The sequence below is a fragment of the Bufo bufo genome, chromosome 1 (assembly GCF_905171765.1).
Source record: "Bufo bufo chromosome 1, aBufBuf1.1, whole genome shotgun sequence".
Taxonomy (NCBI): Eukaryota; Metazoa; Chordata; class Amphibia; order Anura; family Bufonidae; genus Bufo; species Bufo bufo.
In genome coordinates, this window is record NC_053389.1 from 28,884,324 (window position 1) to 28,897,268 (window position 12,945).

At 43.5% G+C, this 12,945-nt stretch overlaps 1 protein-coding gene across 1 annotated transcript in view; it reads left to right on the forward strand.

Annotated features, from left to right (window-relative positions):
• The first annotated feature begins 9,193 nt into the window (after positions 1-9,193).
• The window catches only part of LOC120986799 (phospholipase A2 inhibitor and Ly6/PLAUR domain-containing protein-like), a 50,359-nt gene continuing 46,607 nt past the window's right edge, over positions 9,194-12,945 (forward strand). Inside the window, exons 1-2 of the mRNA XM_040415502.1 lie at positions 9,194-9,381; positions 11,911-12,030. Of these exons, the coding sequence (XP_040271436.1) occupies positions 9,234-9,381; positions 11,911-12,030 (268 nt within the window). The 5' untranslated portion in view covers positions 9,194-9,233. The remainder of the gene's footprint in view (positions 9,382-11,910; positions 12,031-12,945) is intronic.

Genomic DNA, 12,945 nt, shown 5'->3' on the forward strand with positions numbered 1-12,945 from the left:
ATGCTGCTGAGGCCTTGAGGGATGACGAAGTCACAGGCTGAGGAGGTCGCCAGGTCCTCAGAGTCCACCGATTATGAAAGTATTGGTGAGGATGATAGTAAGTGGCTAGAGGAAAAAGCTAAATCAGGGCGCCAAGAAAAAGAAGAAGAAAGAAGATGTAAGATCTTCTCCCACCCTGGTCCAGGTACCAAAGGAAGGTAAACCCGACCGCCCTCTGGTTGATCTCTCCAACCGGTTCCAAGCCCCTGATAACATCTCCTCCTCTTCTTCGGCTGAGGGTGAGGGGCCGGAGGTAGAGATGGCAGGGCCTACAGGGGGTGTTGAGTCTTCCCCTGAGGGCAAAATGTTCTGAGAAGGGGAGACTGGACTGGAGTCTGGAGACAAGGATGAGGAATCAAAACGGGTGTTGGGGATGGATACATCTGTGTCATTAAGAAGGGGGAAGGGTTCTTGTTCAGACACAGAGGGTAGAGGGGAGAGTGAGAAAAAGAAAGCCATCTAGCTCAACCACCCAGGATGGCATCACTCACCCCGTTGACGCTAGCGTCCATTAATGTTGCCAGCATTAAGTCAGATGCGGCTAGATTTGCTGCTTATGATTTTTTTGCCCGGATTGATTCAGACATTTTATTTTTGCAGGAGACCAGGCTCCCAGTTTTGGCAGCCATACATAAAGCTAAAAGAGAGGGGAGGCACGGGCCCTCCTATTGGTCTCTTGCGGCCGAGCCGTATAGCGGGGTGGCAGTACTTTTACGGGTTATTGAGTTAGAAATGGGGAGGTGCCTGATTTTAGATGTCCTCATGAGGGGACAGGAACTTTGGTTAATCAACATCTGCGGTCCTCAGTCCAAGTGGGACAGGAACTGTCTCTTTATGAGGATCAAGCCCTACCTTTTACGAGTTGGCAGGTGTTCTTTGGAGAGGACTTCAATACTGTCATGAGGCCCCAAGATAGGGGAGTTCGAGAGACAAGCTGACTTATGATGGGGTTGCGCTTAATGGCATAGTTAGTGATGCTTTCCTGGTGGATGTCCACATCCGGCACACCCCCGGCCACGCGTTGTTCACCTATCATAGGGCTAGTTGCAGGTCTCGAATAGATAGGTTTTATTTAGAGGTGGAAGCTGTCTCTCTTTTATTTTCTCTGAATGTTACAGAGACCCCGTGTGGGGCGAGGCTTTGGAGGCTCAATTCATCTCTCATGGAAGAAGCGGAGGTAAGACAATCCTTTGAGGACTTTCTTCAGAGCCAGGTACCATTGCTGGATCTTTGTCAGAGTGGTGGGAGATGTTCAAGGAAAGGTTGGCGAGATTCTGCCACCAGCTCTCGAGCCTCAGAAGCCTTGACAAGTACAGCTTGTATCAGGGCCTGAGGAGAAAACTCGAGTATCTTGACTTGACTGGGGGTAGCCGGGAGGAGATCTCCAGAGTGAAATCTTTGCTCATGAAGTGTCAGTGTCATCTTTAGTTTTTGAGAGGGATTACTGGAAATACTACTCTCCCGACCCTTACAGGATCTGTAAGATGTCAATGAGTTCTAAGATCATCTCGGGACTGATTGATAGTACAGGATCCTTGAACAGATCCAGATCAGGGATCCTGGAGGTCATCAGATCCTTCTACTCATACCTTTTGGGGGAGATGGATCTAGATCGAGATGTGAAGTTGGCTTTCCTGGCTGAAACTGTCCCCAAACCAGGAATAGATCCCTCTCTTGATGTTTTGGCAGGGATGATCAGTGAAGAGGAAGTCATACTGGTGATCCAAGGTTTTGCCCTCAAGAAGTCGCCAGGTCCAGATGGCTTAACCCCTTAAGGACACATGACGTACCGGTACGGCATGTTTCCCGAGTCCTTATGGACACATGACGTACCAGTACGTCATGTGTTGTTCCGATCACTGCCGCCCGGCCGGCTGTGATTGGAACAAGGTGCCTGCTCAAATCATTGAGCAGGCACCTCAGCTAAATGCGCGGGGGGGTCCCGTGACCCCCCCATGTCCGCGATCGCAACAAACCGCAGGTCAATTCAGACCTGCGGTTTGTTGCGATTTCTGCAGTTTCTGATCCCCGCGGTCCCTGACCGCAGCGATCAGAAACTTTAGTGTGGCGAAAATATATATTTATCACCCCCCCTGCACCTCTGAATGATTTTAGCCCGGTGGGCGGTGCAGGGGGGGGTTGCGGGCGGTGCGGGCAGTGCGGGAGGCGGGCGGTGCGGTAGGCGGGATTGCGATCCCCCGCCCGCCTCCCATTGAATAATCGTTGGGGTACAGTGGGTTTACCAGGGTGCCAGCACATTGCTGACACCCTGGTATAAACGGCTGACATCAGTGATGCGATGTCAGCCATTTAACCCTTTCCATACAGCGGTCCGTACGGACCGCGGTATGGAAAAGGTTAACAGCTCAGGGAGCTCCCTCCCTCTCCGATCGGGGGGGCTGCTGTGCCTTTGCAGCCCCCCGATGGGAGAGAGCTCCCAGAAAGCCCCCCACCAGCCCCATCCTCACCCTTCCCCGTCTGCGAAGTTGTGGCAGACGGGGAAGGTTCCCATGGCAACAGGAAGCCTTCTCAGGCGTCCTGCTGTCCATGGTGCTGAACAGATCTGTGTTGAAGGCATAGATCTGTTCAGTGTAAGTAAAATACAGTGCAGTACCCTATATAGAGTACTGTACTGTATTATACAGACATCAGACCCACTGGATCTTCAAGAACCAAGTGGGTCTGGGTAAAAAAAAAAAGTGAAAAAAAGTGAAAAAGATTTAAAAATCAAAAAACACATTTATCACTGATTAAAAATGAAAAAAAATTAAATTCCCTACACATGTTTGGTATCGCCGCGTCCGTAACGACCTGATCTATAAAACGGTCATGTTACTTTACCCGAATGGTGAACGCCATAAAAATAAAAAATAAAAAACTATGATGAAATTTAAATTTTGCCCACCTTACTTCCCAAAAAAAGGTAATAAAAGTGATCAAAAAAGTTGCATGTATTCCAAAATTGTAACAATCAAACCATCATCTCATCCCGCAAAAAATGAGACCCTACTTAAGATAATCGCCCAAAAACTGAAAAAACTATGGCTCTTAGACTATGGAAACACTAAAACATTTTTTTTGTTTCAAAAATGAAATCATTGTGTAAAACTTACATAAATTAAAAAACAGTATACATATTAGGTATCGCCGCGTCCGTATCGACCGACTCTATAAAAATATCACATGACCTAACCCCTCAGATGACCACCGTAAAAAAAAAAATATATAAACGGTGTAAAAAAAGCCATTTTTTGTTATCTTACGTCACAAAAAGTGTAATAGCAAGCGATCAAAAAGTCATATGCAGTTCAAATAGTGCAAATCAAACCATCATCTCATCCCGCAAAAAATGAGACCCTACTTAAGATAATCGCCCAAAAACTAAAAAAACTATGGCTCTTAGACTATGGAGATACTAAAACTTTTTTTTTGTTTTAAAAATGAAATCATTGGGTAAAACTTACATAAATTAATTTTTTTTTATACATATTAGGTATCGCCGCATCCGTGACAACCTGCTCTATGAAATTACCACATGATCTAACCTGTCAGATGAATGTTGTAAATAACAAAAAAAAAAAACGGTGCCAAAAAAGCTATTTCTTGTTACCTTGCCGCACAAAAAGTGTAATATAGAGCAACCAAAAATCATATGTACCGTAAACTAGTACTAACAAAACTGCCACCCTATCCCGTAGTTTCTAAAATGGGGTCACTTTTCTGGAGTTTCTACTCTAGGGGTGCATCAGGGGGGCTTCAAATGGGACATGGTGTCAAAAAAAACAGTCCAGCAAAACCTGCCTTCCAAAAACCGTATGGCATTCCTTTCCTTCTGCACCCTGCCGCGTGCCTGTACAGCGGTTTACGACCACATATGGGGTGTTTCTGTAAACTACTTAATCAGGGCCATAAATAATGAGTTTTGTTTGGCTGTTAACCCTTGCTTTGTAACTGGAAAAAAAATATTAAAATGGAAAATCTGCCAAAAAAGTGAAATTTTGAAATTGCATCTCTATTTTCCATTAAATCTTGTGCAACACCTAAAGGGTTAACGACGTTTGTAAAATCAGTTTTGAATACCTTGAGGGGTGTAGTTTCTTAGATGGGGTCACTTTTATGGAGTTTCTACTCTAGGGGTGCATCAGGGGGGCTTCAAATGGGACATGGTGTCAAAAAAACAGTCCAGCAAAATCTGCCTTCCAAAAACCAAACGGCGCACCTTTCACTCTATGCCCCGCTGTGTGGCCGTACAGTAGTTTACGGCCACATATTGGGTGTTTCTGTAAACGGCAGAGTCAGAGCAATAAAGATACAGTCTTGTTTGGCTGTTAACCCTTGCTTTGTTAGTGGAAAAAATGGGTTAAAATGGAAAATTAGGCAAAAAAATGAAATTCTCAAATTTTATCCCCATTTACTAATAACTCTTGTGCAACACCTAAAGGGTTAACGAAGTTTGTCAAATCAGTTTTGAATACCTTGAGGGGTGTAGTTTATAGAATGGGGTCATTTTTTGGTGATTTCTATTATGTAAGCCTCGCAAAGTGACTTCAGAGCTGTAGTGGTCCCTAAAAATTGGGTTTTTGTAAATTTCTGAAAAATTTCAAGATTTGCTTCTAAACTTCTAAGCCTTGTAACATCCCCAAAAAATAAAATATCATTCCCAAAATAATTCAAACATGAAGTAGACATATGGGGAATGGTAAGTCATCACAATTTTTGGGGGTATTACTATGTATTACAGAAGTAGAGAAACTGAAACTTTGAAATTTGCTAATTTTTCGAAATTTTTGGTAAATTAGGTATTTTTTTATGCAAAAAAAATATTTTTTTTGACTTCATTTTACCAGTGTCATGAAGTACAATATGTGACGAAAAAACAATCTCAGAATGGCCTGGATAAGTCAAAGCGTTTTAAAGTTATCACTACTTAAAGTGACACTGGTCAGATTTGCAAAAAATGGCCTGGTCCTTAAGGTGAAATAAGGCTGTGTCCTTAAGGGGTTAACATCTTAATTTTATAAGACCTTTAAGGATACCTTGGCTTCCCTCTTGACTGAGGTAATAATGAGTGTCTGTCCTTGGGCACTCTGCCAAAGTCAATGAGAAGGTCAGCCCTGATCATTCTATCAAAGGGTAAAGATCCATCTTGCATTGAGAACTGGCATCCTATAGGGCTTCTCAGTGTGGACAGAAAGATTTTGGCAAAGGTGCTGTTTAACCAGCTGGTGAAATTTGCACCCCAGCTCCTTTCGTATGCCCAGCATTGCTCTGTTCCTGGCCGCAGTACATTTGGTGCAGTGTTCAGTGTCCGAGAGGAGTTGCAGCAGGGTAGGGCTGGTCACTGGACGGTGTACTTGCTGTCCTTGGATCAGGCAAAATCGTTTGATTGGGTGAACCACTAGTATCTCTGGTCTGTTCTTCTGAGGTATGGCCTGCTGGGGCGGTTTGTCGATTGGCTTAAGACCTTGTACGCAGTGGCAGAGAGTTTCCCTCTTGTGAATGGTAGGATTGGCCACTCTTTTGAGGTGGTGTCTGGTGTTCGCCAAGGTTGTCAGTTGAGCCCACTTCTATATGTGTTCGCGATTGACCCCCTTCCTTAGAAGGGTAGATCGTGGGCCCTTGGCAGGGATCAGGATGGACCGAGCGGAGCCGGACTCCACTCTATGAGTGGTAACGAATGCCGATGATGTCACCGCCTTTGCGCCTTGAGAGGGGAAGCAGAGTGGTTGATGTCTAAGGTCGATGGCAACTCGGAGGTCTCTGGGTCCAAGATCAACTGGGATAAGTGTAAGAGTCTCTAGCTGGGAGAGGGAGATCCTGGCTTTGATCTCCCGGACACTCTCCCAGAGCCCCAGGAGTCTGCAAATGTCCTCTGCTTTAAATTCGGCCAAGGGGATTACCCCAAACAAAATTGGGACAGCAGGCTAAAGATTGCCGCTCAGAAGGTGGACCAGTGGAAGGGTTGGTCTTTGACCCTCAAGGAAAGGGTTAACTTGATTAAAACATACCTGCTCCCTTTGCTGATATATCTTGGCAGTGTGTGCATCTTGCTGGAGCCTCTCTGGACTCGGGTCTACAGTCTGTTCTTCCAACTGTTGTGAGGGCACAGACTGAACCTAGTTAGGAGGGAGGTTACTTACCGCACGAGGAGGCTAGGGGGGTTGTGTATGGTCCACCCTGTGGTGTTCTTGGTGAACACCTTCATCAAGGTTAACATTGCTGACCTCTGGAAAGAAAGGGATACTCCATGGGTATTCTCCTTTTGGGGATGGTTTCGGCCTTTCTTCCAGGAATGAGAGACAGGAGGGTAAGTGAAGGATCTTTGTACACCGCATGGACATCTTCCTGCTTATGTTACCCCAGTTCTGAAGATGATTCGCCGGTGGAGTCTAGGGTTGTGGGAGATCAAAACTCTGTCAAGGAAACTCCTTGACCAAAGGGTTCTGTTAACCTATTTCCAGAAACCTCTGGCCCTCAAGGATTGCCCAAGTCTGGATCTGGAGGTTGGGTTGCGACTTTTGAATTCTATCAGGATAACATTGAAGTTTTGGGACTTGGCTTGGCGCTTCTTCCATGGGAAACTGTATGTGAGGGACAACTTGAAGTGCAGGAGCTCTGAGGAAAAGGGTTGTCCCCAGGAGGAGTGCGGTGATGTGCTGGAAAGCATGGACCCCTTCTTGCTTCATTGTCCCTTTAATACAAAGGTCTACAACAGGGTGGGTGCCTTCATTGGCTGGCCTAGGCTGGCTGGTCTCACCTATGCGGAGTGGGCCTATGGCGCATTCAGAGACCTGGGAGGCCGGGATGGCTGCACTTTATTCTTAGTTAGTGTAGTGGTGAGGTACTACACGTGGAACGCACGCTGTCTAGTATTTACAAAAATCCTCCCGGTGAACGAGGTGGTGAGGAACCTTCTGGGTGACCTCGTGAAGGTGCACTCTCTAGAATTTGACAGTCGGGGAGCAGGGAGGGCCTCTCTCCTCTGGAGGAGCTTTTTCTTTCCGGTGCCCTAGTTTTTTCATCCCCTTCCCTGGTGGTGGGCTGATCTTGACATGGTAGATTTTTGTTTTGGTCAGTATTTAGGATGTAGGGCTTGCAGGCACCAAACTTGGGCTTTGTTGGGTTTTTGTGTATTTTGTTTATTTATTGTTTTACTAAAGTTTACTTTTATTCTGTTTATATTGTGTATTTATGGGGTTTGCCATTAGGTGGGGTGGTAATTCAAGGGGGGGGGGGGTGTTCATGGGACTTTCTGAACTTTGGGACTGTTCACTAGCCTAACCTAGTCTATGGACATGGAATGCGAGCATGAGAGGTGGGTCCAGCTCTCTGGCTAGTGGGGGGGAGAAGGTTGGTGGGCGTGGGTGTATATAGTGTACATAGTTCTGTTTTTATTGTGTGTGTATAATTTAAAAAAATGTTATTATGGTTATTGTTGTTATCATTATTATATTGTTGTGATGATATAGATGGTATATTTGGTAACTGACCAGCAACTGGACCAGTTAGTTTTCTGTGATTATTTGTATATAAGTGTTGTGGTGTAGGGTCAGTGTATATATGTATGTGAGTAGTTGGTGTATGTCTACAACGGAATATTGCATTATGGTGGCTGGACCAGTGTTAGTTGTATTTATTGGTTGGTTGTGTTTGATATTTTATGATGATTATGTTTCTTATTAATATTGTTACATTGTATTATTGTTATGTTTCATAATTTTATAATAAAAGAAATACGTTATAGTATGTAATGCAAGATCAGTACAGGATAAGTAATGAAATGTATGTGCACAGTGACGGCACCAGCAGAATAGTGAGTGCAGCTCTGGACTATAATACAGGATATAACTCAGGATCAGTACAGGATAAGTAATGTATGTGCACAGTGACTCCACCAGCAGAATAGTGAGTGCAGCTCTGGAGTATAATACAGGATGTAACTCAGGATCAGTACAGGATAAGTAATGTAATGTGTGTACACAGTGACTGCACCTGCAGAATAGTGAGTGCAGCTCTGGAGTATAATACAGGATGTAACTCAGGATCAGTACAGGATAAGTAATGTAAAGTATGTACACAGTGACTGCACCAGCAGAATAGTGAGTGCAGCTCTGGAGTATAATACAGGATGTAACTCAGGATCAGTACAGGATACGTGATGTAATATATATACACAGTGACTGCACCAGCAGAATAGTGAGTACAGCTCTGGAGTATAATACAGGATGTAACTCAGGATCAGTACAGGATACGTGATGTAATGTATATACACAGTTACTGCATCAGCAGAATAGTGAGTACAGCTCTGGAGTTTAATACAGGATGTAACTCAGGATCAGTACAGGATACGTGATGAAATGTATGTACACAGTGACTGCACCAGCAGAATAGTGAGTGCAGCTCTGGAGTATAATACAGGATGTAACTCAGGATCAGAACAGGATACGTGATGTAATGTATATACACAGTTACTGCATCAGCAGAATAGTGAGTGCAGCTCTGGAGTATAATACAGGATGTAACTCAGGAATAGTACAGGATAAGTAATGAAATGTATGTGCACAGTGACTGCACCAGCAGAATAGTGAGTGCAGCTCTGGAGTATAATACAGGATGTAACTCAGGAATAGTACAGGATAAGTAATGTATGTACACAGTGACTGCACCTGCAGAATAGTGAGTGCAGCTCTGGAGTATAATACAGGATGTAACTCAGGATCAGTACAGGATACGTGATGTAATGTATGTACACAGTGACTCCACCAGCAGAATAGTGAGTGCAGCTCTGGAGTATAATACAGGATGTAACTCAGGATCAGTACAGGATACGTGATGTAATGTATGTACACAGTCCAAGTGTATACATAAATTCTTTGTTATATTGACTAATATATTAAAGTGAATTATATTTATGTCTTTTGAGGCTTGTAAAAATTGACAGCGTTCCGGCTGACATTATCTGTGCTGTCTGTTGTTGTATTATCATGCGGCTGGTTATCCCTCGGCCATAATAACATTATATTCCAGCTGTTGCTGTGCTGGCTGGTATTTCTCCTGCTTGCAATCACCACAATAAGACGGCACACATCCCATTCCCTGATAGTTCAATCATGTCTGATGTAATACTGAAGCTTTTACTGTCCTGCTCTTTCCATTTTATTTATCCCCTCCCCTCTGTTTTATGGCATAATCTTATGAAGCCAACGCCCTGTTATAAAGTAAATCTGCACACAAGGCTGCACAGTAAACTACTTGTTTTCATAGCATCCTCAAGGAACTTCAAAGTCATGAGAAGCTCCTGGCTCCTGTTCATCTGCATCTTATCAGGCATCACAGCTACAGGTAGGTAACTAGACAAGCGGATGAGTCAAGTCTTCAATCTTGCAAAAGGGATATTTTTATTTTTTGGAAATAAATTTGAAAAACTAATGATTCTAATACTCCTTTTAAATGTACTTTATTTTATTTTGATTTTATATAATGCATCTTGTAAATACATGCAATCAAAATGTGTTTTATATTTTAATCTAAGAAATAAAATATTATTGTATTTTATTAGTAGTAGTAGTGGTATTTTTTATGTTTATTATTTTATTGTATGTATTTGTTACTATATGGTTTTATTATGCAACATTTTGTATTTGTCAAAATAATAGAATTAATTATTCAGTTTAAATTTATTTTGCTTAAAATTTTGGGAAAAAAATGTTAAAATCAGTTTACTGCATAAATAACTGGACTCTGATATTTATTGCTGATATTGTCATTGTTTAAACAGGCCATGGATATTTATGCTGTTGCTGATGGTGATGGTGATGATGATGGTGATGAGTGTAGATATGGTTATAACTGTACCTTATCAGTACTCATGACTGAGGATAAACAGATATTACTACAGAAATGAGCGCTGACTATCAATGTTCAGCAGCGTATCTCTAATACTGGATGTGACTGCCATAAAGTAGAATATGTCAACGTTCTTAAAGGCTGTGGACACTAGGGATGAGCGAATCGACTTCAGATGAAACATCCGAAGTCGATTCGCATACAACTTGGTTTCAATACTGGATGGAGCGAGGTACCACGTGGAACCGAACCCGGGTTTGGGAAATGTTTTTTTACAGTATAAATAAATTTCTGAAGTTGTTATGCGAAGTCTCACGAGACTTTGGAAAGTAATAACTTTGGCTCATCTAAGCCAATACATTCTAATACTGTACGGAGCGCTCGCTCCGTACAGTATTGAAGCAAAGTTTTATGCGAATCGACTTCGGATGTTTTATCCAAAGTCGATTCGCTCATCCCTAGTGGACACCTTTGGGGGAAATTTTTTTTTTTTATTGCGTTGTCCTCATTTTGAACAATGAATGACTTTTTCAATTGGTCTTTATTAAAAAAAATAATAAATCTGCAGTTTTGTTCTACGGGATTAAAAGGGGTTTCTCACTTCTGACATTGCTGGAATATCGCGAGGATATGCCACCAATATCACATAGGTGCAGGAGGCTCCACCTGTGGGATCGGCTCCTATCTCCAGAATGAGACCCTCGAAGTGACTGGAAGGCATACGTGCATGCTGGTTGCTCTCCGTTTATTTCTATGGCAGCTCTGAAAATAGCCAAGTGCTGACTTGGATATTTCCAGGAGTCCCATAGAAGTGATTGGAGAGGTGACTGCCCTGCACTGCATGCTGTTCATTAATTTCTATGGGAATTCTGGAAAATAGCCGAGCGCGCTCGCTTGGCTTTTTTCAGAATTCCCATAAAAATAAATGAAGACCACGCCATGCATGTGTGATGCACCCTCCTTTCATTCTGGAGGTGGGACCCACATCTATTTGGCATTGGTGGCATATCCTAGCAGTATGCCTCCAATGTCTGAGATGATAAAACTCCTTTAAGCTTGTCTATCTGCAGAGTACATTGCTTTCAGTTTCATGCTGAACCGTCAGGTTGCTGCTCCAACTGCTCGATGTCTAGCCCTTATCTCTGAACTCCCACACACTCAGTTAAGACATATTCCTATCAGCTGGATAAGAATTGAGCTATTGTGAGTGTTTATGAGCTGTCAGGAGTTCATAGATAAGGGCTAGACATCCAGCAGTCAGAGCAGTAGATGTTCATGGCCTTTAAACACAACCTGACATGTCTGTTTTACTATCTACTGTCCTTGTATGCCCCATGTAATAACATGTCTGCAGCATCTTTTCATATAACTCTATCTTGTGCCATTCCTCTATTATTCTTACTAGCAGTTTATGAGTGAATTTCCAGCCCTCTGCTATAAAGGTTCAACTGAGTGTCACCGCTAGAGACTGGGTCACTGCACAGCCTTACACTATCCAACCAGCACTGCCAAGGTCACCACAAGGACTTTTATTGCAGACTGCTGGCAATTCGTAACTTTTAGTAAGAATAATAGAGGAATGGCACAACATAAAGTCATAAGAAATGGATTCTCCAGAATTATTACATGCGAAATACAAGTAGCTATTAGAAAAGACATGTCAGGCGAGGTGACAGCGGCTCTTTACCCTTTTATATGCATATACAGTAATCACTGCCCTCACCAATCCATTGTATATCTATTAACTATTATATCTATTAAATTCTCCCCACCAATGCTTGCAACAACCCCTTTGACCTTGAGTGAAGGCACTGACGGGATTAGAGCCTAGGGTTTCATAATGCGATTATAATGCAATGGAGACGGAATATAGCAGCCATAGAAGTCAATGAGTCCAACTAGTCCTCCACATACCTCTGATTTCATACAGAGACATCCTCCATACATAACATTTCTTTGTAGACATAGCACATGATATTGCTCTTTTTTGGGGGGTTTCTCAGCTTTATGAATCTTCTGTTTCAGATTCGCGTTTGTCATGTCTAGTGTGTGCGGCAGAAAATGCGAAGAACTGCGAAGGAAAACTAACGGAATGTCCATTGGCCACTGACAAATGTATCTCAATTCATGAAGTAACCAAAATAGGTAAGTCACCAAGAGACCCTGTCCAGCCTGTCTAACCCCCCACTCCTGCAATCTGCTGTTTTTACAAGTCATTTCCCAAAGTGCGAGGCCCAAACTTTTGAATCAATTTACTGCAACCCCCCATCATTGAGCAGCAAATGGCACGGAAATGTCCCTGATTTCAATATGACAGACCCTCAAATCCAGCCCTGTGGCCTTCTCCCACCAGGCTAATGGAATTTGCTGCCCTCTTTCACATAATGCACTTCCCTGTCAACAGCCAGCGGAATGTGAGGGTCCTTGGTCCTGTTGTGTGTGGGGTCTCTTCTAAATATGGCCATAATGGCTTCTTGGTTCCCATCCCCTATCCGCTCTATAGCTAACATTGAAAAAGTAAAGATTTGGGAATGGACACTGAAGCCCTTCCCTTTGGCCATCCAGCAATGGCCTAAAATGCCCCAGAAGACCCACATAACCCACAATTTGGGTCGTGTGCCCAACAAGCTTCATGAGCTGGTACAGCCAGAGGCCTTGCATTTGGCAGTGGAATCCTGGCCCTGCACAGAGGTTGTCTTGTTGCTCCTTCAACCTGAGACTGTGCTCACACTAGGGAAGTGGATGGGTGGTGAGTAGGGTTGAGCGAACCTGAACTGTATCAGTAAAAGTTCGGGTTCGGTGTTCGGCGATTTCTTGGCACTTTTTGAAAGGCTGCAGAGCAGCCAATCAACAAGCGGTTAACTGTCTGACCTTAGAAGCCATCACAGCCATGCCTACTAATGGCATGGCTGTGATTGGCCAGAGCAGCATGTGACCCAGCCTCTATATAAGCTGGAGTCACGTAGCGCTGCACGTCACTCTGCTGTTACAAGTGTAGGGAGAGGATGCTGCTGGACTTGATATTTCAGGGAGAGAATAGGAGAGAATCCAACTCAGCGA